The 27,528-nt window shown below is 34.4% G+C and overlaps 1 protein-coding gene across 1 annotated transcript; it reads left to right on the forward strand.

Annotated features, from left to right (window-relative positions):
• Positions 1 to 250: 250 nt before the first annotated feature.
• On the forward strand, positions 251 to 27,328 carry LOC128232742 (uncharacterized). The gene is made up of 21 exons (XM_052946463.1): positions 251 to 337; positions 1,368 to 1,857; positions 4,279 to 4,375; positions 5,018 to 5,048; positions 7,321 to 7,437; positions 7,991 to 8,123; positions 8,477 to 8,542; positions 9,257 to 9,325; positions 12,930 to 13,071; positions 13,404 to 13,443; positions 14,036 to 14,094; positions 14,807 to 14,880; positions 18,107 to 18,217; positions 19,205 to 19,251; positions 19,669 to 19,873; positions 21,185 to 21,252; positions 21,433 to 21,477; positions 21,842 to 21,953; positions 23,555 to 23,698; positions 24,597 to 24,793; positions 26,075 to 27,328. The coding sequence occupies exons 2-21, from the start codon at positions 1,390 to 1,392 to the stop codon at positions 26,844 to 26,846; spliced, it is 2,997 nt and encodes a 998-aa protein (XP_052802423.1). The 5' UTR covers positions 251 to 337; positions 1,368 to 1,389; the 3' UTR covers positions 26,847 to 27,328.
• The last annotated feature ends 200 nt before the right edge of the window (positions 27,329 to 27,528 follow it).

The following is a 27,528-nucleotide window of genomic DNA, read 5'->3' on the forward strand; positions in this document are numbered from 1 at the left end:
TTTTGTGAAACCTAAATATTTTGACGTTAAATATAAATATTGTCAAAGCATTATAACATTTTGGTAATAATCAACTGTATGATTTTTTCCGTTCACTTAATCCAATGATTGATGTGTAAGATTTTTATCGAGTCTTCCTTTAATACACTATAATGCTAATCTAATTGTTCCGTTCTAATATCTACGTTTGTGGTCCGTTTGTTTATAAAACTATTTTGTTAGTGTCTGTGATTAGTATTTCGACAATACGATTTAAGTAAGAAGGTTGTTTAAAAAATACTGGAAGAGTAATAATTACTGTACGGACTATTTTTGGATACATATCGGTTAAGAGAAGGTAATTAAAAGTGTACATAGGCTTGATAATAATAATGATAATAATGATGATAATAATGATGATGATAATAATAATGATAATAATAATAATAATAATAATAATGATAATAATAATAATAATAATAATAATAATAATAATAATAATAATAATAATAATAATAATGATATTAATAATGATGATGATAATGATGATGACGACGACGATGACGATGATGATGATGATGATGATGATGATGATGATGATGATGATGACGACGACGACGACGACGACGACGACGACGACAATAATAATAATAATAATAATAATAATAATAATAATAATAATAATAATAATAATAATAATAATAATAATAAATAAATAAATAAATAAATAAATAAATAAATAAATAAATAAATAAATAAATAAATAAATAAATAAATAAATAAATAAAGCTTTGATTATTATTATAATTAAAAATGTACACGGGTTTGATATTATTAAAACAATAAGATAGACAGAAACTAACGGTATAATTAAACACAAATTAAGAAGATATTTACGTTGTTTAACATTTTTCATTCGAAACATGATCAAATGGGAAGAATCAAGAATACTAAAAAAAAAATAATTTCAATGTTGCAAAAAAAGTTATAGATTCAAATCAACGGAATAGTAATACATAATAAAACGGGAGGATATTTTTGTTGTTTGATGACAATTTTGGTTAAAAAAGCTTTTTTTCTCTTAACATAAACAAAAACAAAGGTAAAACTAACGTTAATATAAAAATGATTTTAAAGGTGTAAAAAGTAAGTGATATACACAAAGCAACGGAATAACAATACATTATAAAAAGAAAGTATTTTTGTTGTTTTATGACAATTTGGTTAAAAGATAAGCACTTTTTCTTTCTGCATAATCAAATGGGAAAAAACATAAATAAATATAAAAATGCATTTGTAATGTTGGAAAAAATGTAAACATGCATAAAAGTGATAAATTAGTAAGTTTTGTTTTGTAAGTAGTAACATAAATATTGCATTTATTGCAGCTTTTGAAAGTGGTGGTTTACGATGGCAACGACACAAAGAATACGCGTCGGAGGTGGCTTCAAATATGTGGAAGTAAAAGATAAAAACCAACGTGAACAGCAAGGGGCTAAGCTAAAGGTCACATACGACCCTGAAATCACTGACAGACGGACAGGGGGTGGTGACATCGACGGGCGTTACGCCAGAAAGACCCCGAGAGAGTTAAAGAGTAATTTAAGATCAACTTCGAAAAATAACAAAGAAATGACCACGACTAGACTGCCACATATTGATAACAAAAATCGCTCCATGGTGTCAAAAGCCACTTACTCAACAAGTTCGTATGAAATAGAAACGGAGTCAGAAAAAGAAGATTTTGGAAATGAAAAGGATTATTATTACAGCAAGGAGCATGATGAGTTCGATCACCCGTTTCTTGTATTACGAGAACAGACGGCCCTGAATTTGAAGAAAACTCGAGGACGACCGAAAAAAACAAGTTTAGAAAGGGTAAGTAGATTTACTTTGTAAAATAAACTTTCATACGTAAACAAACTTTCGGCCATTTGGTTTAATCCGATTAAACAAAATTGAAAGGAACTACTTGTGAACAAGACTTGAACAATATTGCCATTCCAATTATTCGAATGCAAAGCAAGGTTACAATGATACCACTAATATTGATACAGAACCTTATGCTTACAAACAAATTCAATCCCAATGAGAAGTCACTTGGATACTTTAAAAGCTTTTGACATATAATTATTATACATTGAATGTTTTCATCAATACGAGTTGTGTAACTTGTTAGACCTCACTTGTTGCACCCTCTAAATTACAAACAGATTCGGGCCACAGCAACGATAGCAACATTGAGGACATCAACCTGCAGTTTGTGTATACCACGTGATAAATTTGAAATTCCGCCTTTGATCTTTTACCAGAGTTTGATTGAGAGTTAAATTTCTTAAAACATTTCGACAAACCTTTTCACAAAACGGCCGTCTGACAGAGCACTTTCAAAATAATATTTTGGAATCAGGTGTGTCCAGTGTGTGTATACCACGTGATAAATTATGTCATAAATGCTACGTCGAAAGGCAACTTGCTTAAAATGAAGATTTAAAACAAATATAACTTTTCTGTTTCTACACCATTTTAAATGAAACAAAGGGCATTCTTTGTATGCCGATAGACATGTATGCATATAGTAGCCATCAATCGTATCTGATATTTCTGAGAAGTCATAAAATCTTTGTCGAAGGTACTAGCCTTGATGTATACCACGTGATAAATTACGTCATAAATGTTACGTCGGAAGGCAATACTTTGCTTCGATGGTCACATCATGTTATTTTATAAAATAATCTTATATGACTTATAGAATATACAGCTAAAACTAGCTATGTCTAAGTCGCTTGGACCTCGTGAAATACTTCGAGATAACGAACATTCGATATAACCGAAATACTAAAAGTGTATAACTAAACCCAAAACATTAAAAAAAGGTTCGTCATCACCAGAGCATCGAGATAAAGAATTCGACATAGCTAGTTTCAGCTGCACGTTTAAAACGGTTTTCAAATTATGATTTCGTATATGCCATCGTTGCTGCTCTTCAACCCTTCAGAGACCATTTTATTTACACGGTGTTGTACGATCGCTTTCTTCGAATAACTATTTCTGGGGAGTTCTGGGCTGGTATTCAATATGGTTCTTAATAGGATCCAATAGGGATGTAGCTAATCGGATTACTTGTAATCCAAAATTTACCAATAGAGTCAATTAAGTCAATGATGTATGACCCTAATATTCAATTAAGTTGCATATTGAATACCACACTGGTTAGCTTAGGCACATGCTATTTGATTCTGCAAGTTAAAGTTTTATCTGTGGCACTCGCATAATATTTAACTAACAATATTTTGTCATAAAGGCGGAAACGTTGAAAACAGCAATGTATTCAAAACAGACAAACAAAAAACGAAACTAAAAGATGTGTGGCAATACTTTATCATTAAGATCAGAACAATATTAATTAAACGATTAAACAATAAAAACATCGTCGATAAAGTATTTGCTCTTTGCAATGGTAATCGTATAACTGATTATATCTTAATGAACACACGAGCCGTTCATGATACAATTGTTTTTGCCCAATACAATCAGTCCGTAAATCTTTGTGGCTAGCCACCGCGTCTAAACGTTTAAACAGTTTTTTTCTGCTGATTTAAATGCTAAATCGGTATTAAACGTACAAAACAAGTCATCCACATACACAAAGCTGCAGCAAAAAGTTTATTGTACATGCTATTGTTGGGAATGATATTTGGAAAAATGTCAGCGATTTTTTAATAACATCAACATTTGTCTTGAGCCTAATTTTGTCATGGCCATAGATAATTGTAGCGCAGCATTTGTATTGTTTGCAAATTTAGATAAATCAAGTCTAAATCCTATGCTAATTTTGATTACTATTTATAATGTCATGAGTCTATTATTTAACACTGGTAAAATGACAACTACAGCCAATGTTAGAAACAGCAATAACGACAACAACAACAACAACAACAACAGCAACAAGAATTACAACAACAGCAACAACGACGACAACAACAACAACAACAACAACAACAACAACAAGAATAACAACAAAAAAGATGACAGACAAAAATAACGACAAAGACAACAACAAAAAATCAACATCAACACCAACTACAACAACAACAGCAACAACAACAGCAACAGTAATAAGAATAACAACGACAACAACATCAATCACATCAATCACATCAACAACAACAAAAAAGACGCCAAGAGAAAATAAGTAAATTGAATGTTTAGCAAACCGAAAAACTACACCTAAATGTATTTTACTTTGACACAATATGCATATTATTATATGCTTTATAATTGAACGTCTACATTCAGTCTGCTGTATACGACGCCAACCCGATTTTACGTTACGTTGACGAGAACGTGGTCGGCAAGGATCTCGTCATTGAAACTCCGTTCGGAAGCAGAAACGGTGAATATTAATTTTCATATCGTTAATTTTGTAACAATAATTTGATTTCACTGGCAACTTAAAACATAGTTTGACACTTGATAAAGTTGTTGTTTAATAAATAATTCGAGCATACCTTTTCAAAAGCATTTAACGAAACACGTATTAAAATGACCTTATTACTGATTACATATTTCTTTGCTAAGGATAACGAAAAAGAAATAGTCAGTTTTAGTCCAAAGTGCCACTCCTGGAGCATCACCCAATCAATAAAATATACTGTAATATATAATATTGATTGTAAACATTCTGAAAACTCACAGATTGACAGTGATGACATGTTTTGAATTCTAGTCTCAGAATCAGCTGATTTTGATATCAATGCCTAATATTAAGTCATATAATATAACCCACAAAAGAAAATATCTCAATTGTTTGGAATCCTGCCGAAAACTATTTTTTTCTTAAAGCGTTAGTAACTCTTTTAGCCATAAAAATAAATGTTCGAACGTAAATATAAAAAATTGAGGTCTGATTTTATCAGCAGTCTCAAGACATTTACGCAAAAGAAAAGCTGCAAAATGGTCAATCCGTGAGAGTGCTGCTTTAAACTGCCTTATGAACATTTTTCCTTCGTTTAAGTCTATATACTTTCCTTTGCAGTTGTCTACTGTGACTACACAGCATCAGGAAGGTGAGTCCATTTTATGAATATTTTTATTTCCTCCGGGGGGGGGGGGGGGGGGGGGGGGCAAGGGGCATAGGGGAGGGGAGCTGACTGATAACGTTGTCAATAATTACATATGTATCTGGAAAATCAACTGGAAAACGATTCTTCGGTATCAGCAAGGTCATCTAAAACATGAACTCAACACTGTACTCGTAGAAAAATAGCTCGATCACTTGGTGGTATCCGGATGTCTTAAACACTTAAAACCAAGCATGACAATAAGATAAGTTAACTTTTTTTCTTTGCTCAATCCAGGGGTAAAACAAAATCTTGTGTGTGCTTTGAGCCTCGCAACAATTTTAATGATGGCATTGTGTTTCGACTCTTTTTTGGTTACCGTCATACAATTAGAGCATCTAGACCATAGAGATAAAAAATAAATATAACTGTGTCATATGAGTATCTTAGAGAGTGAATATATTTGCAGTCTTTTGAATAATGGCCAAGGTTTTTCAAAAAATCCAGAAACAATGAATTATTTACAATACTTTTGCATTAAAGACGGAAACTTTAGGGCACAGTATAATGAATTAGAACATAATATAATTTTACAATCTCTGTTTGATGTAAAGTGCACTACTGTCATCGCTTCTCTTTAGCACCGGTTTAATCAAGGAATAGTTACGACCAACACTAGTATGTTTAATGTTAAGGGCAACGCTCTTCCTTGTGGAAAACTACGTTAATCTATCCGCCGACCTTTTTAACGGGCGTTTAATGCTGAAAACAGAATTATCCGCCCGAAGAGGAAAAGTGGGTGAAAAAGTCCAAAAATTAAAACGTCAAGTTCATGTTTTTTATGTTTTGAGGAACAATCTTTTTCGTTGATTAAAACACACATCCTTTGCGACATATTTGGTGGTAAAAAAGACGTGATAAAATTTACGAAAGAAATTATTTTTAGATTTTGGAACAAAAAGTATTTGTATTTTCCGGAAAAGTCTGTCGACAAATTAACTATGTTCTTGTGTCAAAATGCCCCAGACAACCTACTCAACAATGTCTTGATGATATCATTTATAATAAGAAATATATTCAATTAAATAATGAAAATTTGTGGATTAAATTCATTTCCTAGTAACAAAAAAGCAAACATATTTCCTGAAATCGCTGCAATCACCATAAAGCCACGTTGATTCGGCATTACTGACTAGTTTGACACAAAAATATACTCATTTTGTATCAACTCATTTCCGAAAAAATGCCAATGCTTTTTGTTTGGAAATCTGATAAAATATTCTTTCGTAAAATTTGCTAAACTCCTTATTACAGCTACACACGTTGCAACAGATATATGCATTATGGTTGCTAAATATTGAACCCCAAAACTATATAAAAAAATAATTGTTTCAAACATTTTTTGGTTTGGTCGTACAAACGACTTTTGCACTGTGGAAGTCCCTTAATTTTACTGTATGTCGTAAAATATAAACAAATACAGATTTTTTTTTCGTGCGTTCAAATAGTAGCTTCACGGATTTGTAAAGTCTCACCCGAGCGCACTTATTGCTTGAACGGTCGGTCAACTTGTAGCACGGACAAACTAGGGCACACAATTAAGCCGATTAATTCCTGCTCCAAGCCTTTTGAACACAGACAGTCTTTTTTTTCTTTCGCACACGTTTTGCCTTTGGCTTCTTCATCATATCTGAATATGTAAAAATCCAGACTCGTTAATATCTTTATCTGAAGTACGGAGACATATTACCTGCAAATCACAAAACCTCTGTAGCTTGTTAAAGAACTTTCATCATTTATTTCTATAAACTCCCTACCATTTAGGCATATTCGCAGACATTGTTTTATATATATATATATTACTTGACATTTCTGGATCATTAAATATAATTTGGATGTTTTTTTTCCAAATCGAATACGGCTTTTAAATATAAGTCCTTTGGGTGTCGACAGACCTGCACTTACTTAAAACAGCGACTTTAATTGTAACTTTAATGCCCTTAGAGAATCACGATGTCATTGTATGCAACTGATAAAATAATATTATTACGTTATGTGTTTTAAGATTTCTCGGCAAAGACTATGGGAGTAATCTAAAATATCCTTGATGATTTTTGCCAAAAAATGCGTGATAGACCACATGAATAAACAAATATGTAGCATTCAGAAGGCAATCTTCATTTAAACTATTGTTAAAAGTCAACAGTATTTTAATAGTACGACTTACACTATCAAATGCCTTTCATAAGTCGAAGAAAATCTTTATTTTTTATCTCAGATGTCTGGATTTTATCGAGGACTACATCAGGACGAAGGTGATGCCGACCTATGCCAACACCCATTCTACGACGGGACACAACGCCCGGCAGACCGGAAAGTTCCGCGAGGAAGCAAGGTGATAATATTTTGTACGAATTATAATAACTTGATAGCTAAAAGATTCACAAACTGAATTTCCCAGTATCTTTTTCACGAACTCCGCAACGGGTCACAATGCACGACAACCGGCGCTTTCCGCGAGTGGACAAGGTATAAATACATGTACATAAAATAACCGTTACTTGAATGTTCAAGGAAGTCCGCAAATTTGCACTCATTTGATGTTTTTTTTTTCAAATTCTCGATTGTCATTGGCCCATAAAATGCAAACATGAATTATATGCTGGCTTTTACTACTGACACTGATTTAACAAATAAGTTTTGCTGGAAAAACACTGACTGAAAATAAATCAATTATTCGTTGGAATCGAGCTACGTCAATTTAATGAATAGAAGATTTGAAAAATCTTCCGATTGTCATTGGTCCTCACTAAAATGCAAACAAATATATAGTCACAATCACGAATTCAAAACTTTGGCTTTGAAAAACGTCTTGAATAGTGCTTTTTCTTTCATGTTCAAGTAAAATGAGTCCTTTTGAAATAAATCAAGAGTTATCTTTTTTACAGGAGCATCATAAAAGAATGCGTGAACGCGAGCACCGACGACGTGGCCATATTCACCGGGAGTGGGGCCACGTCAGGGATGCACAAGATTGCATGGGCTCTTCGTATTAACATGCCAAAGGTCGCCGCTGATACGGTAGGGACGAACTCCTATAAATTTATTGTAATTGAATAAAAAGCATATATTTTAAATGTTTGTAGTTTCCCTCATGTTAATGACACTAGGCGTATTTTTCTTATAGATATCATTTAGAAATCGGGTATCTAATAAATTCACCATTTACAAAGAAACAATTATTTTAATTAACCATTTTTATCCGTTTTATTGTTAAACCATTTTCCAGCTTGACCGGTATTCAGAATACATCCTTAGTCGCTTCGTAACTTCAGTTTATTTTCTTAAATGTGCATAGTCAAATTTGATTGAAAGTGCAAGTGGTTTTACCATATTTTTTGTAATAATAGCTTTATAATAACTGTTCGATTAAGGCTGTCATCACAGGACCATATGAACACCACTCGAACATTTTGCTGTGGCGGGAACTTGGGACCAAGGTATCTATATGCTCACACATCAAAATCATTCATCATTTGTATACGGTCTACATAATTGTTGACATTTGTTTTTGTAGAAAGACCAAGTCATTTTTGTATCACGCAGAATGGAATTAATAAACCACATGCAGAGTATAACCTGTTTAGTTATTCGATAATTTATCAAATTGGTCCAGAGTTATGGCCCGTTTGAATCAGAATATAGTCTGTTTTACCGTAGTTGTGTCTCTTTAACATTTACAACGATTTTTTTACACATTGGCAAAAATTTCTTGAAACTTGACGAAAATTTGTAGTACGATGCAACGCTGAAATGTTGGCTAAGGATTGCATCTCTATAATACAATCAATCTAAACTAGTTCACACGTGCAGAGGCAAAATAAAGCATAGTCTTTTATAGGCTAAGAAATATTTTCATATATTTTCTGTTAGAAAAGTTATTTTGAAATTAACGTCCCATACTTGTTTGTTTACATCGGTTGTGACCCGTGGTGATCAATGTGAAAACCCCTTAAAAGTCACGTGATTCCTCAACATGTCTTTAATTTATGATAAAGATCTATATTTTATTAAAAGTTTTAAAAAATGGTATCTTTTAAAAAAAACAGTGTATCATGGAATAACATAATTTTATTGCAAATAATAATGATCGAAGTAAACTTTGTTTAAATTCCTATTTTGTTTTCCTTTTTTGAATATATTCTCTTTTGCAGGTCATCCGGATACGCCTTGAACCGGATACTGGTCAGATTGATCTTAATCAACTTCAAGAGGAATTGCAGGTATGTAACGTGTAAAGTATTGATTTTGTTATTGTCTATTTGCAGAATGCCACATTTGGTTTAATAATACAATGGAAAGTATACACTTTACACGATCTCAATAGTCAAACAGATTAAATTGCCATTTTAGTGTAACAATGAATGTAAGGCAAATACACAAACACTAACACACAACAAACACTAACACACAACCAACACTAACACACAACACACACTAACACACAACAAACACTAACACACAACAAACACTAACACACAACAAACACTAACACACAACAAACACTAACACACAACAAACACTAACACACAACACACACTAACACACAAAAAACACTAACACACAACAAACACTAACACACAACAATCACTAACACACAAAAAACACTAACACACAACAAACACTAACACACAACAATCACTAACACACAACAAACACTAACACACAACAAACACTAACACACAACAATCACTAACACACAACAAACACTAACACACAACAATCACTAACACACAACAAACACTAACACAAAACAAACACTAACACACAACAAACACTAACACACAACAATCACTAACACACAAAAAACACTAACACACAACAAACACTAACACACAACAATCACTAACACACAACAAACACTAATACACAACAAACACTAACACACAAAAAACACTAACACACAACAAACACTAACACACAAAAAACACTAACACACAACAAACACTAACACACAACAAACACTAACACACAAAAAACACTAACACACAAAAAACACTAACACACAACAAACAATAACACACAACAAACACTAACATACAAAAAACACTAACACACAACAAACACTAACACACAACAAACACTAACACACAACAAACACTAACACACAACAAACACTAACACACAACAAACACTAACACACAAAAAACACTAACACACAACAAACACTAACACACAACAAACACTAACACACAAAAAACACTAACACACAACAAACACTAACACACAAAAAACACTAACACACAACAAACACTAACACACAACAATCACTAACACACAACAAACACTAACACACAACAAACACTAACACACAAAAAACACTAACACACAACAAACACTAACACACAACAAACACTAACACACAAAAAACACTAACACACAACAAACACTAACACACAACAAACACTAACACACAACAAACACTAACACACAAAAAACACTAACACACAACAAACACTAACACACAACAAACACTAACACACAACAATCACTAACACACAACAAACACTAACACACAACAATCACTAACACACAACAATCACTAACACACAACAAACACTAACACACAACAATCACTAACACACAACAAACACTAACACACAACAATCACTAACACACAACAAACACTAACACACAACAAACACTAACACACAACAAACACTAACACACAACAAACACTAACACACAAAAAACACTAACACACAACAAACACTAACACACAACAATCACTAACACACAAAAAACACTAACACACAACAATCACTAACACACAACAAACACTAACACACAACAAACACTAACACACAAAAAACACTAACACACAACAAACACTAACACACAACAAACACTAACACACAACAAACACTAACACACAACAATCACTAACACACAAAAAACACATCACACGCAACATAACACCAACAATTTGAACCAGTATCAAACATTGTTTTTATCAATAATTTTGTCTTTACAACCTGAACCACTGAAAGCACAAATATGTCTTTTTGAAATATGACGTATTCGGAAATAGACGTCATATATTACCTAAAATAAGAATGGCTGCAGTCATCGGGTGTCGTACTTTTAAGAAAAACGGTACTTTTAGGGTAGTTAATGCTTAATTTTTATTCATACCATATTCAATGTGATGCCAATTTTAGTCTATTTGAAAAAAAATAAAGTAAGGTCCCTTTTTGCCATTTAAGATTCAGTCCGTTGCATGGTTAGCACAAGAGAAGACAAATGAGCTCCAGATAGCCCTTTTTGTTGGCTCTCCGCCCAATAGAACAAATATATTTAGGCCATCCTGATTGTTTAAAATGTTAAGCTGTCTTTATCTCTATCTTCATTTTAGTCGCTTTTAGGAGAAAAACAATGTGACATTGCAAAAATGATACTTTTGCTACCTAAAAAGGACTCACTCATTTCTTTAGAATAGACACCCTTCAAAAATTAACAAACACACATTGTGTTAAAGATTAGAAATGAAAGAAAATGCATTCTTTTGGGTAAAAAAACCGAAACTCCCCCACGCCTTATGGGGAGGTGACCCCCTCCCACGCTCTCTCCAAATCGCCGCTGCTCGGCTCAAAGTGCTTTGCCTTTTTCAAGATTTTCACCCTTCCCTGTCGGAGCACTGATGACATTCTATATGAGTGATATTGAACTTAAAACGTTTAGACAACAATGTAATAAAATATTCACATGTCTTTATTAGTAATATAAATGAATAATTACCATACCGGCTCACATTAATTATTAAATCAAGATTATGTTACGTTCGCCTACGGACATGATTCCTTACATTATTTGACTCGTAAACTGATCCTGGAATGTGTTCCTGTGGGGATTTTGCTTCAACTTAACCACGTCTTTGTTTGATGTTTCTGTCCGCTCATACATGTTTAAACATTAGCAGAAGTAAATATCAAAAAGTCAGTCACCGTGAAAGACCTAACGAGGTGTATATCCGATCACATGGTATGACGTCTTTGAATGGATTGACCTCATTTTTTATAGTATGATGAGCGCGCAGGAAAACAGTTAGATGTACATAAAAACATATCATTTTTAGGAGTGAGTGTTATTAAAGAACAACAAAAAAATTTAACATTAAAAAACAACCATTTGTGGTGAAGTTTGTTCCTCTTGACCATCACACCCGGTCATTCACCAACTTATTACTCTTTTAGCTGGTGTAATGATTTTTTAAGACATTTCCATGGAAACCACTTGTATTCAACATGATTAATAATACAATGGCCCGATTGTTCAGAACTTTGTTACAGTTTACAACGTCATTTACGTTATAGTTTTTAACTTTCAAATTTTACTGCTCTTGAATTTGACAAATTGTGATCGGCAGTATTTCTAACAAGATTTAGATGGTGGTTTCAGATGTACTTGTCTTATTTACATAGATGAACATATCGTCAAATAGTTCACGTTCAAAAGTTAACCACGATCTCGTTTATCACATTGTTAACTTTAATACGGTTCTGAATAATCAGATCAGAACAGAACAGAACAGAACTTTTATTAGGCATAATCATTAACATGTACGTAGCCAAATGCATATATATGAAGTCACGGCGGCAATTTAAAACATTATTGACATTTATGCCGATGAGAAGAGCATAATTTCAAGATCAAATATAAATATAGCTATTGAAATAATAATCGCCAATAATTAAATTGAATAAAAGCACTTTTGTGCTTTTCAGTTCTAAACAATAATCCCACTATGGATTTAACAACTACATGGTGTAGTATTACTATTATATATGCCGTTTCTGCGTATTTTTAACAATTTCTTTCCCGATTAAGTTCTGGAAGGAAAAGCGTCGTCTGCTTTTGGTATGCATGTCGGCGGCCAGCAACGTAACGGGCATTATCACAGACGTTGACGCCGTTGCCCGCATCGCTCACCAGAACGGAGCCCTCGCCATATTCGACTACGCCGCGGGAGGTAGGCTATTGTTTTTTTTTAATTATAAATACGTATTAATTACATATCTTTCTTTGATTAAAGGCATGCACACACCGAACATAAAACGCTCTATTCGACTAAACCGCAGGACATGTAGAAAAGTCGTATGAGTAGACACATAAGATATCATTAAAGCAATAACAAATCACCAGTATTTACGCAGTTGGGCTGGTTTAAGTACGCGGTGAGTCCTTTGGACACTACTCACTTTGACCTACCCAACTGCGTTCATATCCCGATAATGACATTATCACACATTTCATTCCTTAGTCAAATATTTTATGTTCTTTTCAATCTTTATTATTTTTCAGGTCCATACATGAAAATCGACCTAAATCCATCAAAGACAGAGTAAGTAGCTTCACGTTGGTAGTTATCAAAAATATATTGGACCAAATTTATCCAAAATTATCAACTATTTTATTGAAGATTATGACATAAGTGTAAAATCCAGATTTTCTTGACTGATATTCATGTGATGTTTACGTATTAAATGAAGGATAAACATAGGATTGAACATGCTAAAAACTACATAAATGAAGATTAGAGGCAAATGGTTTAATAACCTTTAAGCATATTCTATAGCTAAGACATTTACACACACACAATACTACCAAAGCAAAACAGCATTAAACTAAGAGCAGTATGCATGCAGTTCAAAAACAAATTCAAACTACTTGAGAATGAAGATACATATAACTCAAAATGTTAAATTACATGAAATACAACTGACAACTGACAACTGCTTACCATAAGCCCTTTTAGTAAAATAGCTATAACTCTGGATACATTTACATTATCCCCTCACTTTCCAGGTACAAGGATGCTGTAATATAGCTATAACTCTGGATACATTTACATTATCCCCTCACTTTCCAGGTACAAGGATGCTGTAATATAGCTATAACTCTGGATACATTTACATTATCCCCTCACTTTCCAGGTACAAGGATGCTGTGATATTAAGTCCTCACAAGTTCGTAGGCGGTCCCGGAACACCAGGTTGGTACTATTTTCTAGGCTTTATATCTAATTTGAGCAAAATACGGAATTTACTGACTTTAATGATTTCTAATACAAGGATGCACACTACAGAGACAAAGCCTTAAAGCTTAAAGGGACTCTCTTATGTCTTTATATTTTTGTATAACATTTTAAAGTGTGCAAAATCAAAAGGAGTGTTAAAACAAAGATACCAAAAAGCTAGAACCGTTCAGCAAATGTTGATACATTTGACCTAGTCTTTGAAGACCACACTTTTGAATAGGGTTATAACAGACTTAGCGATTCGTTGTTGCGTGATTGGTTAGTTGATATTATCACGTAATGTTATCAGTGTATTGTTAAAAGGTCAACATATCCATTTATTTACGGCCTGGTGGCCTAGTGGTTAAGGCGTCTGTTTTCTATTTTTTTTCTTGACTTTATCGGCGTGGGTTTGTACCACACTAAAACCAAAATACTTTTTTATACTATAATGATATTTTTTCTGCAATTTAGATATCATACATTAAAAAAACTTATAAAATTTTATAAAGTGCTTGTAGATGCCGGGAAATCTAATAATTGTTCCCAAATCATGAGCAAATCCTTTTAATATTTCATCAAAATCATGTTCAAAGGCCAAACATAAACAAAATGAGATTACACACCTTACATAACGAAAAAAACAACAACAGCTTTTGGTATTTTCTGAACAGTCCTTTGTTTACAGGAGTTATTTTAGCGAAGAAATGGATATTCAGAAACAGTGTTCCAGAACGAGTCGGCGGAGGAACTGTTAGATTTGTAAGTTGTTTTGCTTTACTAGTGTTTATTTTACAACGATAATGAAACAAGTTATTACAATATTATATTAATCATTCTCGTTGGCACGATGTTACGCGAAAGTGAGGTCATGTGTTGTTCGTGGAAATCGGAGTACCCGGAGGAAACCCACTTGTCCGGCTTGTTGACCACAAACCAAACTCACACGATAGCTTTTTCTTTGTTATGACGTTACCATTCCAATTAAAATACCAGGAGGGTGTTAATGGTCTAGTGGTACAGGTGTCCGCCTATAACCCAACAGGTTGTGGGAACATTCTAATGGCCTCTCAAAATGAACACCAGTTCTAGTTTTTACCCAGAAAACGTCTTTTGTCACAATCGATCTAAAAGAAACAAGTATAAACTAAATTATATATCAGCCGAAAAAGCGGAAAATAACATTTACACATAATTAATCAAATATAATATAATTTCTTTGACAGTCATTTTTCTGATAGCTGTATGAAACAATACATAAACTGATATTTATGTTCGCAGATTTCAACCAATGCCATTTTTAGAAGTCGTCCAACTCAAATATCTAATTAAATAATGTTTTTATCATTTACAATTTTTATACAAAGATAATCCAAAAAAGCATGGTCATTGTTTAGGTAAAAAAGTTTCTTAATTTGAATGGAAACATGCCCATTTATTAGGAAATTGTATTATTGTATTTTAACTAGGCAAAACAGCAGTGGCGTGGCAACACGTATATCCAACATTTTAGATACGGGCCAGGTCCCCCTGTTAAATATCTATTACCTATTATTACCTGAAAAGTTGTGCATATGTAGATCTTCTCAATATGCATATATTCCCGTTGGCTCGAACTCCCAGGGACCGGCGAAAATACCTCGAGCCTCGGAATATTCGAGCAAAGCGGGATAGTTAATCTTCAGTTTAAAGAATTCGGTCCTTTACATTTAGTTCGAGCCAACGAGGATTTCGAGCCATTCGAGTTCGAGCCAACGGGGTTCGACTGTATTAGCATATCATGTTTTCGCCATCTTTGACAGTAACTACCATCTATTCGTCGGTATGCTTCTTAAGTTTCAAACCTTTGTCCATTCATGTAGATTTTTCGCACCTTTCATTAAAATAGGCAACGCCATACAGCAACGCATTGTTATGGTATTAATAAATATCTTATAGAATATAAATATAAGTTTACATTCGCACAGACCGGAAGGCAAAAATATATTATTAAGTCTATAAAGTGTATGACAAATAATGTAATTTGGATGGATTTTTTTTTCAGAATAATCATTTGAAGATCAGTCATGAATACATATTTGTGTTTTTGCCACCTCATGCATTCAAACAATTTATTGTTTCCACGGAAAGTGTTATATATATCTGTCATTTAAACGCCATAATTTTGTAGAAGTAGAAAACATCCAACAGTGTCAAATCACTTGGATAACTTTGAACGGGAGCTAGCAATGCTGGCTTCCGAACTCGGCTCTCAGAGCCACCGCTCGTACGTGTGGTCGTGCATGGTACGAGATCTGTCTTCTCCTCTATCTTTCCTCTGGCTCTCAGAGCCACCATCGTACATGCGTATGTGGTCGCGCATGTTACGAACACTGTCCAATCAACTTTATTTACCTATAACCATTAATCGTCTCTCTTTAAATACCATCATCTCTCTCACCCTAATTATTACCTGATCATCTTCCCAATTCATTCCACTCTTACCTCTCTCCTGTTGTTTATCAATTTCTTCTGAATTATCTATATCTCCCTCCGTCCTAAACCTTTAACCGTCATCCTCTTTTCTGAAATCTCTAATAATACTCCCCTTTCTACTACTCGCTCTTCCCCTCCATCTTTTCTCTCTCACCATCCGCCCACCACCTCTCTTTCATTACCTTCCTCTAGACACTTTCCTCCATCCTCATCGCCCTCGCTCTCCGAACTCCTCTCTTATTTCCTTCATATCTTTAATGACCCTCTCTCCTCATCGGCTCCCACTCCCCTCTCCTCATCGGCCCTCATGGCCCCCACTCTTTTCTCACATCCTTAATCTTTTCCCTGACTTGTCTCATCGACCACGCCCCCAACTCCTTTTTTTCATTTCCTCCTTCTCTGACCTTCCCGACCTCTGTTTTCCTTATTTTGTACCACATAAATAAATACTGTTAAAAGATGCACTTCATGATATGTTTGTTACGATTCTATAACACCGAAACAAACAATTATATTAATATATTTTTTCATTCATTTTAAATGTTGCATGTCATTGATTATATTACTTTAAAAAGTAAAAGCAAATATGAAGGATTTTTTTTAGATAAAAATCACCACCGTAGCTGTTTATTGTTGTTGCATTATTCAAACATTTTTTTTATCTTTTTTTTGAGCGCGCCTACACAAAGCTGTCATATTATCTACTCATTATGGAAACATAGCTCGTATAAACGGATGCTGCGATCAGGTAGTCTTGTCGACCTGTTTTATGTTAACTTGACTTATAACAAAACCATTTGTCAAAAGTATGTGGACTTTTCGTTCATCTATCAACTGGCTATGTTTGTAAAAGTTTTGTCGACGAATCAGCTTAAAAACACGATATGTCGATTTCACAATAATGGAGTCGAAATAACATTTTCAACTAGCTTTATCGATACAAAACAAGTCTTCATGTACTCGTTTATAAGTGGACAAAGTCGACAAGACTTTGGCAAACAAGTCGACAGTACTGCCATCCCATTGGATAAAATATAATTTCGAGCACTAAAAGTACAAAGAAAAACGGTAATAACTAACTAGAGACAAACACGTATGAACACCACACGCACACATACAAATACCACAAACAGGTCATAGACGCATAAAATAGATTTACTGATTATTGATGGAATTACAACATTAGAACGGTCAGTAAAACCAGAGTTGACTAAAACACGAGTTGACTAAAACACGAGTTGACTGTACCACGAGTCTACTGGAGGCTTAACTAGTTTATATGGCCATAACCTCACAATTGTCCCCAATATTAATGAATGTATTTACAATACGAGATTAACGATCTCAAACGAAGAACTGAAGACAGAAGAACAAACATTTAAATACAAAAGAAACATTTAAAAACAAAAGAAATAAACAGTCTATTGGTAAATATTTGGCAACAGTACTTGAAATTGCTCAAAATACATACTGATTCTCAGACAGGTGGCTCTCACTCTATTTATATCCGTAGGTGACTCGCGAGACTCACACCTATGTGGGGAATATTGAGGAACGAGAGGAGGGGGGAACTCCTGCCATAATCGAATCCATTCGTGCTGGTATCGTCTTCAAACTGAAGGAGGTAGGCTCAACTAGGTTTGTTTGTTATTTCGTGGAAGTAGTTAGGAAGTAGTTAGGGAATACTACTGATAACTTACCTTCGAATGAGTTATATCACCGAAATGTATTGCCCATGTAAGAAGTTTCACCAGGAGACTATTTTGTACATGTTTAATACTTTATGAAGGTCTGACGAAGGAATTTTAATGGTATTTGTGAAACACTTGCTAGTTATTTTTCTTTGTAAAAGATAATAAATACGTTTTTGAGAATCTTAGTTTTCACATAATATGTTAAATCACCTGTGTTTTTTAGTGTGTCACTAACTGAAGTGCCGTCATTAAACTGTGTATGGCGTTGACGTCACTGCATTTCTACGATTGATTTTAATCTACTGTTGAACGCATTACATTGAAAGGGTTTAGGCATAACAAATACAATGATAACGTTTTTGTGTGATTAAAGATATGTTATATAAATTATTTACTAAGTTTACATTATACACTGAAATCTACTGGTACAAGCCTAGCAGTCAAAGAACCTGTTTTAAGACTCAATGTCAATGCCAAACAGACACTAAGCATGAAACACGCGATACACACAGACCACTTTACACCTGTTTTACATGTGAACATTGTACCTCTAAACAAGGTCATCGATATTTTATTAAATTGACGTACAATAGAAAACAAAATCAATAATAAGTTGGAAACTTTATAAAAAAACAAAAAAACCTTTAATGAGTAGCTTTTTTAGCATTCACGAAAACATATGACACACAAGATAGATCAAAAAGCATAATCTTAAAAATAGCATGTGCTTACAAAATATCAACTGATTTTTTTTGACGAATTTGATTAATTAGTCCAATTATTGTTGTCCACCTTGTTGCAGTTTTTATTTGGCTACTATGCTTGTCCAGTCAAGCTCAATGTGTTGTATCATTATGAATGGATGAGCAAAAAATCTTCAAAAAAAAATAATGAAAACGCTTTTACGTTAACTGTAGGAGATCGGAGTGGATGTCATTCACGCCAGAGAACAGGAATTATGCAAGTAAGTATTTCTTTGCTTAACGTTATCAACCGCGCTCTGGACTGTGTATGCAATTATGGGTGTCAACACGAAACTATTTTGCGCTCTTACTTGAAGAATATACGATAAGACTTTTTAATTGATAATTATGTCAAAACTTCTGAACATTTGGCCGTGTACACAGCAATATCTTAGTTTACAACGTTGATCAGATTCGATTGGTTGATAGTAATAATTGGATAGATATTGACCAACAAATAAATAACTTTGACCACAATTGGGTTGCTGATCTAGAATCAAATTAGATACCAGTTTACTTCAATAAGTTTTATGCAAGCGATTGATTGATCCTTGGGTTAGACCAGTTGCGCAAGCGGTCATCCTAGTTCGGTTCTAAACTTCTTTGTAACCATCGTTAAAAAACATATTGTTTTGCAGTCGTGCTTTCGCGGTCTGGGAAAGAAACCCAAACCTGTATGTGATGGGAAGTCACACGGCGGAGCGGATACCCATCTTTTCGTTCGTTGTGTTCAATCAAGAAACTGGTCGTTTCGTACACCACAATTTCGTCTCCACGTTGCTAAGCGACCTGTATGGAATACAGGCAAGAGGTGGTTGCGCATGCGCGGGACCGTATGCGCAGGTAAAGCTATGATTGGTTTGTTAAAATGAAATTTTCTTATAAAATATTTTTTTTAAAATTGATAATACAATAAAATTTTGATATTTTTATTTCGAACAAAAAATCATTTATACAATCCTTCCAGTTTCATCAAGAACGTTTTGTCTATCAGACAACATGCATAACGCCGTTTTTACTATTCACAATTTGCTAAGGGTCACCTAAAGATACAAATATCATGCCGTCATATAGGCTTCCATTTTTTGAGAAATTTTGGACTGGCGGTACTGAGACAGTGCTTATTTGTCCGTCCAAAATAAATTTAGACATAGGTAATATAGGACGTTTTTCTGGTGACCTGTGTCACGTCGAGTTCGGTGTGTTAACACGTTTCCGTCGACATCGCAGGTCTTTATGTTCAATCATATCTGAATAACGAATGAAAATGTTAATATCTATCTTGATGTTTGACGCCAGTTTATTGATACATATATTTTTACCAAAATGAGCATTTTTCTTACATACCGGACGTGTGTTTTCGGTCATGTGACCAGTGCTGGAAAACCCCATCTTACATACCCCATGTAAGATGAGTCACGCGCAACAACGCGCCACTTCTTATTTCATTTATTGTATGGTTTATGAAAGATATAATATGCCATTCCAATAAAGCGCAATCAAATAAATATGTTTGCAAGACTTTTAATTAAAATTGAAAATAATTCATCGTAAAAAACGCTATTTTTAGTTTTTTTTTTTTTAAATTACTGCGCTCTATGACGTAAGTAAACAACTTCGCACGCGCTTTTTGGTATAATTGTACAAAAGTTCGTTTTCTACGTTATTTTTTCCACAAATTCATAATTTTAGGTATGCAAGAAAAAATATCAATCATGTTTTTCCGGTCCGGATCGAAAAATCCGACCCTCGGGCACGCTGCGTGACCGGTAACTCGGCAAGCCTCGTTACCGGCTTACGCGCGTGCCCTCGGGTCGGATTTTTCTATCCGTACCGGAAACACATGATAGTTACTTATAGTCTTACACTCGGCCGATTGTTCAGAACTTGGTTCAAGTTAACGACCTTGTTTACATTCAAATCTCTTCTTAAAAAAATAATGATTAGACTTGTGATCTGCAGTATTTCTGACAAAATTTGAGGCAACAGTTTCAGCTGTATTTGTTTATTTGAATATATGAATATTTTATCAACAATGTCACGTTTTAACTAAATAAAGATGTCGTTAATCATGATGCCAACTTTTAAAAAGTTCTAGGCAATGAGCCCAGTTTGTGTCTAAATACTGCTGATAACAGCCTTTGTTTGTTTCAGGACCTACTAGGATTGTCATCCGCAATGGGAAAGAAAATGCTGATGTTTCTGACGGAAAAACCACAGAGGTAACTTTTGTTTTGATTCAATTTTTGATTGAATAAATAACCAAGTAAGGAATTTAAAGCATAAGCGATGATGAAAAGATTAATAGATATCATAATCTTAAATAAATATATATATATTTGAGTGATGCATAGTTTACTATGGTTTGTTTTAAAATACCCGTGAACATATTTTTTTTATAGGAAAGACAAGGAAAAGCCACAACAACAAGCTCTGGATATTATAAAGTAAGATTTTTTCTCCAATACCAGATAAGTAGATCCAAGTATTTGGCCTTGCTAGAAATCCTGATCTTGCCCACGTCAAAGATAAAAAAGTACCCGTATAAACCACGTTTTTGTAATCAGCACGCAATTACCTCCCTTGTTGAAGACCGGCGCCTGTAGCACCATGAAAAACTGTCTTGTGACAATATCTAAATTAAAAATAAATCATTTTTTCACGTTAAATGGCACCCAAAAAAAGATTTAAAGAAATAAAGTTGCCACCTGGATAGTACATGCTAATCGACTCATTTTTTTTAAAAACCCCACCGATGTGTTTGATAAAAATAATGACAGTGAGACATATTTGTTTATCGTTTAATTTCAGACCAGGATTCTCGCGAATTAATTTGTCCTATTTTCTGGACAACGAAACAGTAGATTTCGTCATCGAGGCTGTGGACACCGTAGCCAGACATGGATGGAAGCTATTACCAGAGGTTAACCTGATTATATATATATCATTACAGTCGAACCCAGTTGGCGGGAATGCTTACATTCGGTATAAAAAAAATCGGTCTAACATCAAATCCGAGCCATCGAGGAAATCGAGTCAAGCGAGTTCGAACCAACGGCGTTTGACTGTGTATTTTACAATTTAACTATTTAACTGTTTGTATCGGCACTTTCTGAATTATGATGAGACTCAAAAGATTCAAGGACTGAGCCCCTTAAACGACCTTTTTTGAATTCGCATAGTAGTCACTATTAGATAAAAAATACTTCTGGTTCGGGTAACCCGACCCTATCTACAAAATAGACGCCGACCCTACCGTTTTATAGTCCGTTGATTAATTTTATTGTAATAATTATTTTTATTATTTAAAATCCTTTGAAGCTTTATACAGAAGATTACTTTTACGCCATTCCCCAATGATGACACTAATGTCGCTACATAAAGCCTAATAGTTATAATGAAAGAAGCCTACCAACCCTACCTGTTTTGGGACAAGATGTAACCATAACCGCGCTTTTTGGCCTTATCGGAATGGGTTATGCAAATAACAATATTTAACCATTTCCATGTATTTATCCCTTTAAGTACTTCAGAATTAACAACATTTTAAACAAGATATAACCCTTATCTCACTTTTTTGACCTTATCAGAATAAGTTGTGCAAATAACAATATTTAAAAATTTTGCATGTGTTAATCCCTGCTAACTACTACAGAATTAACATCATGAAAGCTTTATTTCAACTGCATCTCAAAAATAAGAAAATAATTGAAAAGTAAAATCGACTTAGTTATAACAGCATGCGCTCAAAGTAGAATATAATATATACGCAAGTTCTTGACGGATAAATGTGGAAATTAGTTTTGTTAATAATCTAATGAAATGTGCGGACACCTATTTTGAAACATACACACACTTTAAACATTGAAGTACTCGGATTCTTAAACCAGTGCTTTAAACTACTTTTGTTACATTTACCTAGTCAACTCAGCATATCAGATCAAAACGACAAATCATCCACCTGCACGCAATGCGCTCCGATCACTGAGCGACTTGTATATCTTGCTCATATCTCTTTACAAACTACCACTTACAGACTGGAGTTATTGTCGAGTTATTGTCAAATGGTACGCTGAAGTCTCACATGTGGCACTTATTATTTATCGCTGAAAAGAAGCATGCCAATACTATAATCGAAATCTCTTTGGTATTTTAATCGAACCCCCAGCGACGCTGTCAATAAGTCAGTATCGATATTTTGATTCAGTCATTCTTTTAAGACGAGTTGTCAATAAACGATAGCATCGATAGCTCATTATGTCTGTTTACAAAGTGAGTCAGAGTCATTGTAAGTATTTTATCCCCACATGGTCATGGGCAGAGAACAGACATCATAGGTTCAGTTAAGATATGTCACAAAATGATTCACGGTCAGTAAACCAGTTCCATTGTGCGCATATTAAACAAGTATTCATTTGATCCCCACAAACGCATTGTCCGTCTTTGCACCAGCTGTTTTATTACACCGCCGAACAAAATGAATGAACAATACATGTTTTCAAAGTATCTTTTTCATCGTTTCAGTACACATTCGACCCCCACACGGGCGACTGGAAGAACAAATCGTTCTCAAACACGATGGCAAGTCAGCTGGAGAGCTTGACGCTATTCGACCCAACAGGGACCCCCGAGATGGACAATAAACCGAAGAGAGCTATGGACTATCAGGTATCCGAGTGGTTAAAGGCGCACTATATAGGTTAAATCAAAACACTGTTTTTGATTTAAATGCATTATCATTTTTAAAGCTTTTGATTTATTTGATCAAAACAAAAGAGCACATGGCTTGTGTAAATATTAGAAACATCAACTACATTTTGGTGCCTTTTTACTAGTATTTGTATCCACGCAACTAATTAAAAATGTGTTTATAAAGTCTAGTATATGTTTATCTGTACAAAAATCATATGCTTTTGTTGTTTAAACCATTAAGGTTAAAAGAGTTTAATATGATAATGCATTAAGACATTTTTTTGCATCGGCTTATAATGCCTATATTGTGCCTGTTTAAAGCTCATTGATTTCAAGAGATAATGATGTATTAACTAATGATCTACTTGGTATGAAGTTCGTTCATATGCTTGATGATGCATTAACTTAATACCCTCAATGTATGTGACAGGTGTTAGTTAATTCGTTGAAATCTTTCGGCACTGGCTTAAGAGAGTAAATACCGAAAAACCACATGCCACATTTCCCACCACAATCAGTGGATACGTTGTATTCAAATCCGATGAAGCGATGCTTATAGGAAAACAGAACAGTCACATACTGCCACATACACACTACCGATTTAAGAGCAGTATCGACTTCGCCTTATGACAAAGGATTACAATTAGTCAATAGGCAATCACTTAAAATACTGCAACCCGAGTTATGGTTCGTGTGCGCTGCATTTCAATGAGATATATCTATATATGAAGAGTGATTTCAATATTCAAGTTATGCTCTGAACAAAGAATAGGTATGAAACTTACAAAGGGATAACTAAAAATACTGCACGTAGAGTATTGATTTCAGTGCACTTCATATATGTAATTTAAAGTTAGCAGATATACATTAACAGGCTGTCCTAGACGAAGCAAAGAATATCATAGAAGCAGCGGACGTCGCGTTCAAGCCGCGGATGAAGTCAGCGTCATTGGGCCTCCGAGAATCTATGCCGAAAGACAAGAGACGCTTGCGATGGTTCATAACACCGCACGAGGCAGCCGTCCTGCTCGCCGACAAGGATGAAACATGGCTTGACAGAAAACCTTACGAGTAAGATAGAGTATCAATTACCGCCGTACGAGTAAGATAGAGTATCAATTACCGCCTTACGAGTAAGATAGAGTATCAATTACCGCCTTACGAGTAAGATAGAGTATCAATTATCACCTGACAGTACGATTTATTACAATTACCGGCTTACGAGTAAGATAGATTACAATTACCGCCTAACGAGTAAGACAGAGTATCAATTACCGCCTTACGAGTAAGATAGAGTATCAATTACCGCCTTACGAGTAAAATGGAGTATCAATACCGCCTTACGAGTAAACTAGAGTATCAATTACCGCCTTACGAGTAAGATAGAGTATCAATTACCGCCTTACGAGTAAGATAGAGTATCAATTACCGCCTTACGAGTAAGAAAGAGTATCAATTACCGCCTTACGAGTAAACTAGAGTATCAATTACCGCCTTACGAGTAAGATAGAGTATCAATTACCGCCTTACGAGTAAGATAGAGTATCAATTACCATCATACGAGTAAGAATTCTTATATTGATAATATTGAGTATCGATAACTACCTAACGGGTAAGATCGCTTATACTGATAGAATATCGATAACTAAAATACCAATTATATTGCTTATACTGATAGAGTATCGATAACTGCTATACAAGTTAGATTGCTTATAATAATAAGAGTATCGATAACTACCATACGAGGAAGATTATTTTTACTGATAAGAGTATCGACTACTACGATACGAGTTAAATTGCTTAAACTGATATTGCACCGATAACTGCGGTCCCAGTTAGACTGCTTATAAGAGTAAGACTATCAATAACTACAATACGAGTAAGAATAACTATACTGATAGGGTATCGATAATTACCTTACGGGTAAGATGGCTTTTACTGAAATAGTATCGATAACATACTTACGAGTAAAATTGCTTATACTGATAGAGTATTGATAACTTACTTGAGTAAGAATGCTTATAAGTATAAGAGTATGTATAAATCAACTGAAAGTAAAGGTTGATTGTATTCGTTTTGTATTTTTCTCTTATAGTAGTAAAGTGATGAAGTTATAGATCTACCTTGTACGGATACCATTTTTATCCCACTACTAACAACTACAGATAACCTTTCTAAAATCATAAACGAGTGAGCTCATTATTTTATTTCAATTAAAGCCACCTTAAATTAGAGCCTTCAAGTAAAGGCTATAACCACCAGGCGTTACAGTATGAGTTACTGACAATTTCTTCAACTAATTCACCCAAATCACATAACATTATTTGATCGTTGGTGTACCGTCCTTTCTAGCATGCCATTCGATCTACCACATCTGCCCAACCGGTTTCCAATCGATGATGATGACAATGATGGGTATGCCAGTAGCACAGAAGAAGAAGCTATTGTACCGCCCGCCTCATACCGTGACAAATACAAGGAAACCAAAGACACATACAGAGGTAGAACTGATAAGTTTAAGGAAAGATTTGAAAGAGAAAAGAATACGAAAAACAGGGAAAGAGATAATGTAGTGAAGAATAAGCAAGATAAAGAACACAATGAAAGATACAAAACGAAAATAGATCGGCATAATGACATGAATGATAGAGACAGAAACACAAACAAGACAGTCAGGGCAAGAGGGCAAAGTGAAAGCAGAGTAAAGGGGTATAGTGAACAATATCACGACCAGCGTGGATACAATTCAGATACCGATGATAGCTGGGGACACAATCCAGACAATTCTAGGAGAAACCAAGGCGGTTATACCAAGATAAATGCTACCAAAGCAAAGTACAAAAAATACCAAGACGCCCTTAACAAGTCTCAAAATCGATCGGATTCTTATCGGGCAAAGAGAGAAGAAGCCTTTGAGAAAATTGAAACTCATCGCTCCAGAAAAAGTGTTGAAAGTGATGACTATTTGGGAGCGACAAGTCGATCTTTACCAGAGAGGAAGGAAAGAGTGCAAGTTGAAACAACGCGGGGCTACTCTGACTCTGAATATCAGGCAAGGGCTAGCTTTAACACGATGCCCCGGAAGAGAGAAAGAGCGCCACTGCCGAAATACAAGCGACAATAAGTGGGAGAATATCGCATTTAACAGATACAGTGCTAGTTTTCAAAAACCATCGTAAGTCATTTTTAGCTGAAGTCACTTTCTTAATTTAGGTATTTCAATGGGCATTTGGTTTATAAAAAAAACTTAATAATATCTGAAATACATGGTTGTCTTCAGGGGCGGGTCGTTTGAGGGGGTGCAACTTCGGGGCGTAACCAAATTTGGTTGAAAGTGTTTGCAGGGGTGTTTCGGGGTACTATCCAAGAAAATTGGTGCATTTTGGAGTATTTCTCAAACACTGAATTAAAAAGTAAACTTTGACGAGTCTAGGTGGAGGGAGCCCCCTGTATCCGCTTGTGGTCTTATACCTTATTGATAAAAAAAACCATAATTTAATATTAAAATCAGATCCATATTTCTTTTTATTTGAGTATATACATTTTAGGAAAGCGACTTAAGTTAGAAAATGACTTCAGCTGCTTTATGAATACGGAACAGGTACATTCAAATATATTTGCTCAGTTGTCTTTAATTGCTGTTTTTTTCCATCTTATTTATTGTTCATAATTGTGATAGTTTAATAGGTGCCTTAGAGGTGAAACTATTTTTTCGTAAATGTATGTATTTTCATAACTGAATGCTTATCATAGTCCAATCATTTTGTTTGTTTGTTTCAACATATATATAGTAAAGTGATTCAGAA

The sequence above is a fragment of the Mya arenaria genome, chromosome 4 (genome assembly GCF_026914265.1).
Source record: "Mya arenaria isolate MELC-2E11 chromosome 4, ASM2691426v1".
Lineage (NCBI taxonomy): Eukaryota > Metazoa > Mollusca > Bivalvia > Myida > Myidae > Mya > Mya arenaria.

What these genes read in the sequence shown, in the direction of transcription:
- LOC128232742 (XM_052946463.1), top strand. Translation starts at nt 1,390, where the DNA reads ATGGCAACGACACAAAGAATACGCGTCGGAGGTGGCTTCAAATATGTG. An exon ending in AGGCGGTCCCGGAACACCAG is followed by an intron (nt 14,095 to 14,806) that starts GTTGGTACTATT and finishes CTTTGTTTACAG; the next exon opens with GAGTTATTTTAGCGAAGAAA. An exon ending in CAAGCTCTGGATATTATAAA is followed by an intron (nt 21,478 to 21,841) that starts GTAAGATTTTTT and finishes GTTTAATTTCAG; the next exon opens with ACCAGGATTCTCGCGAATTA.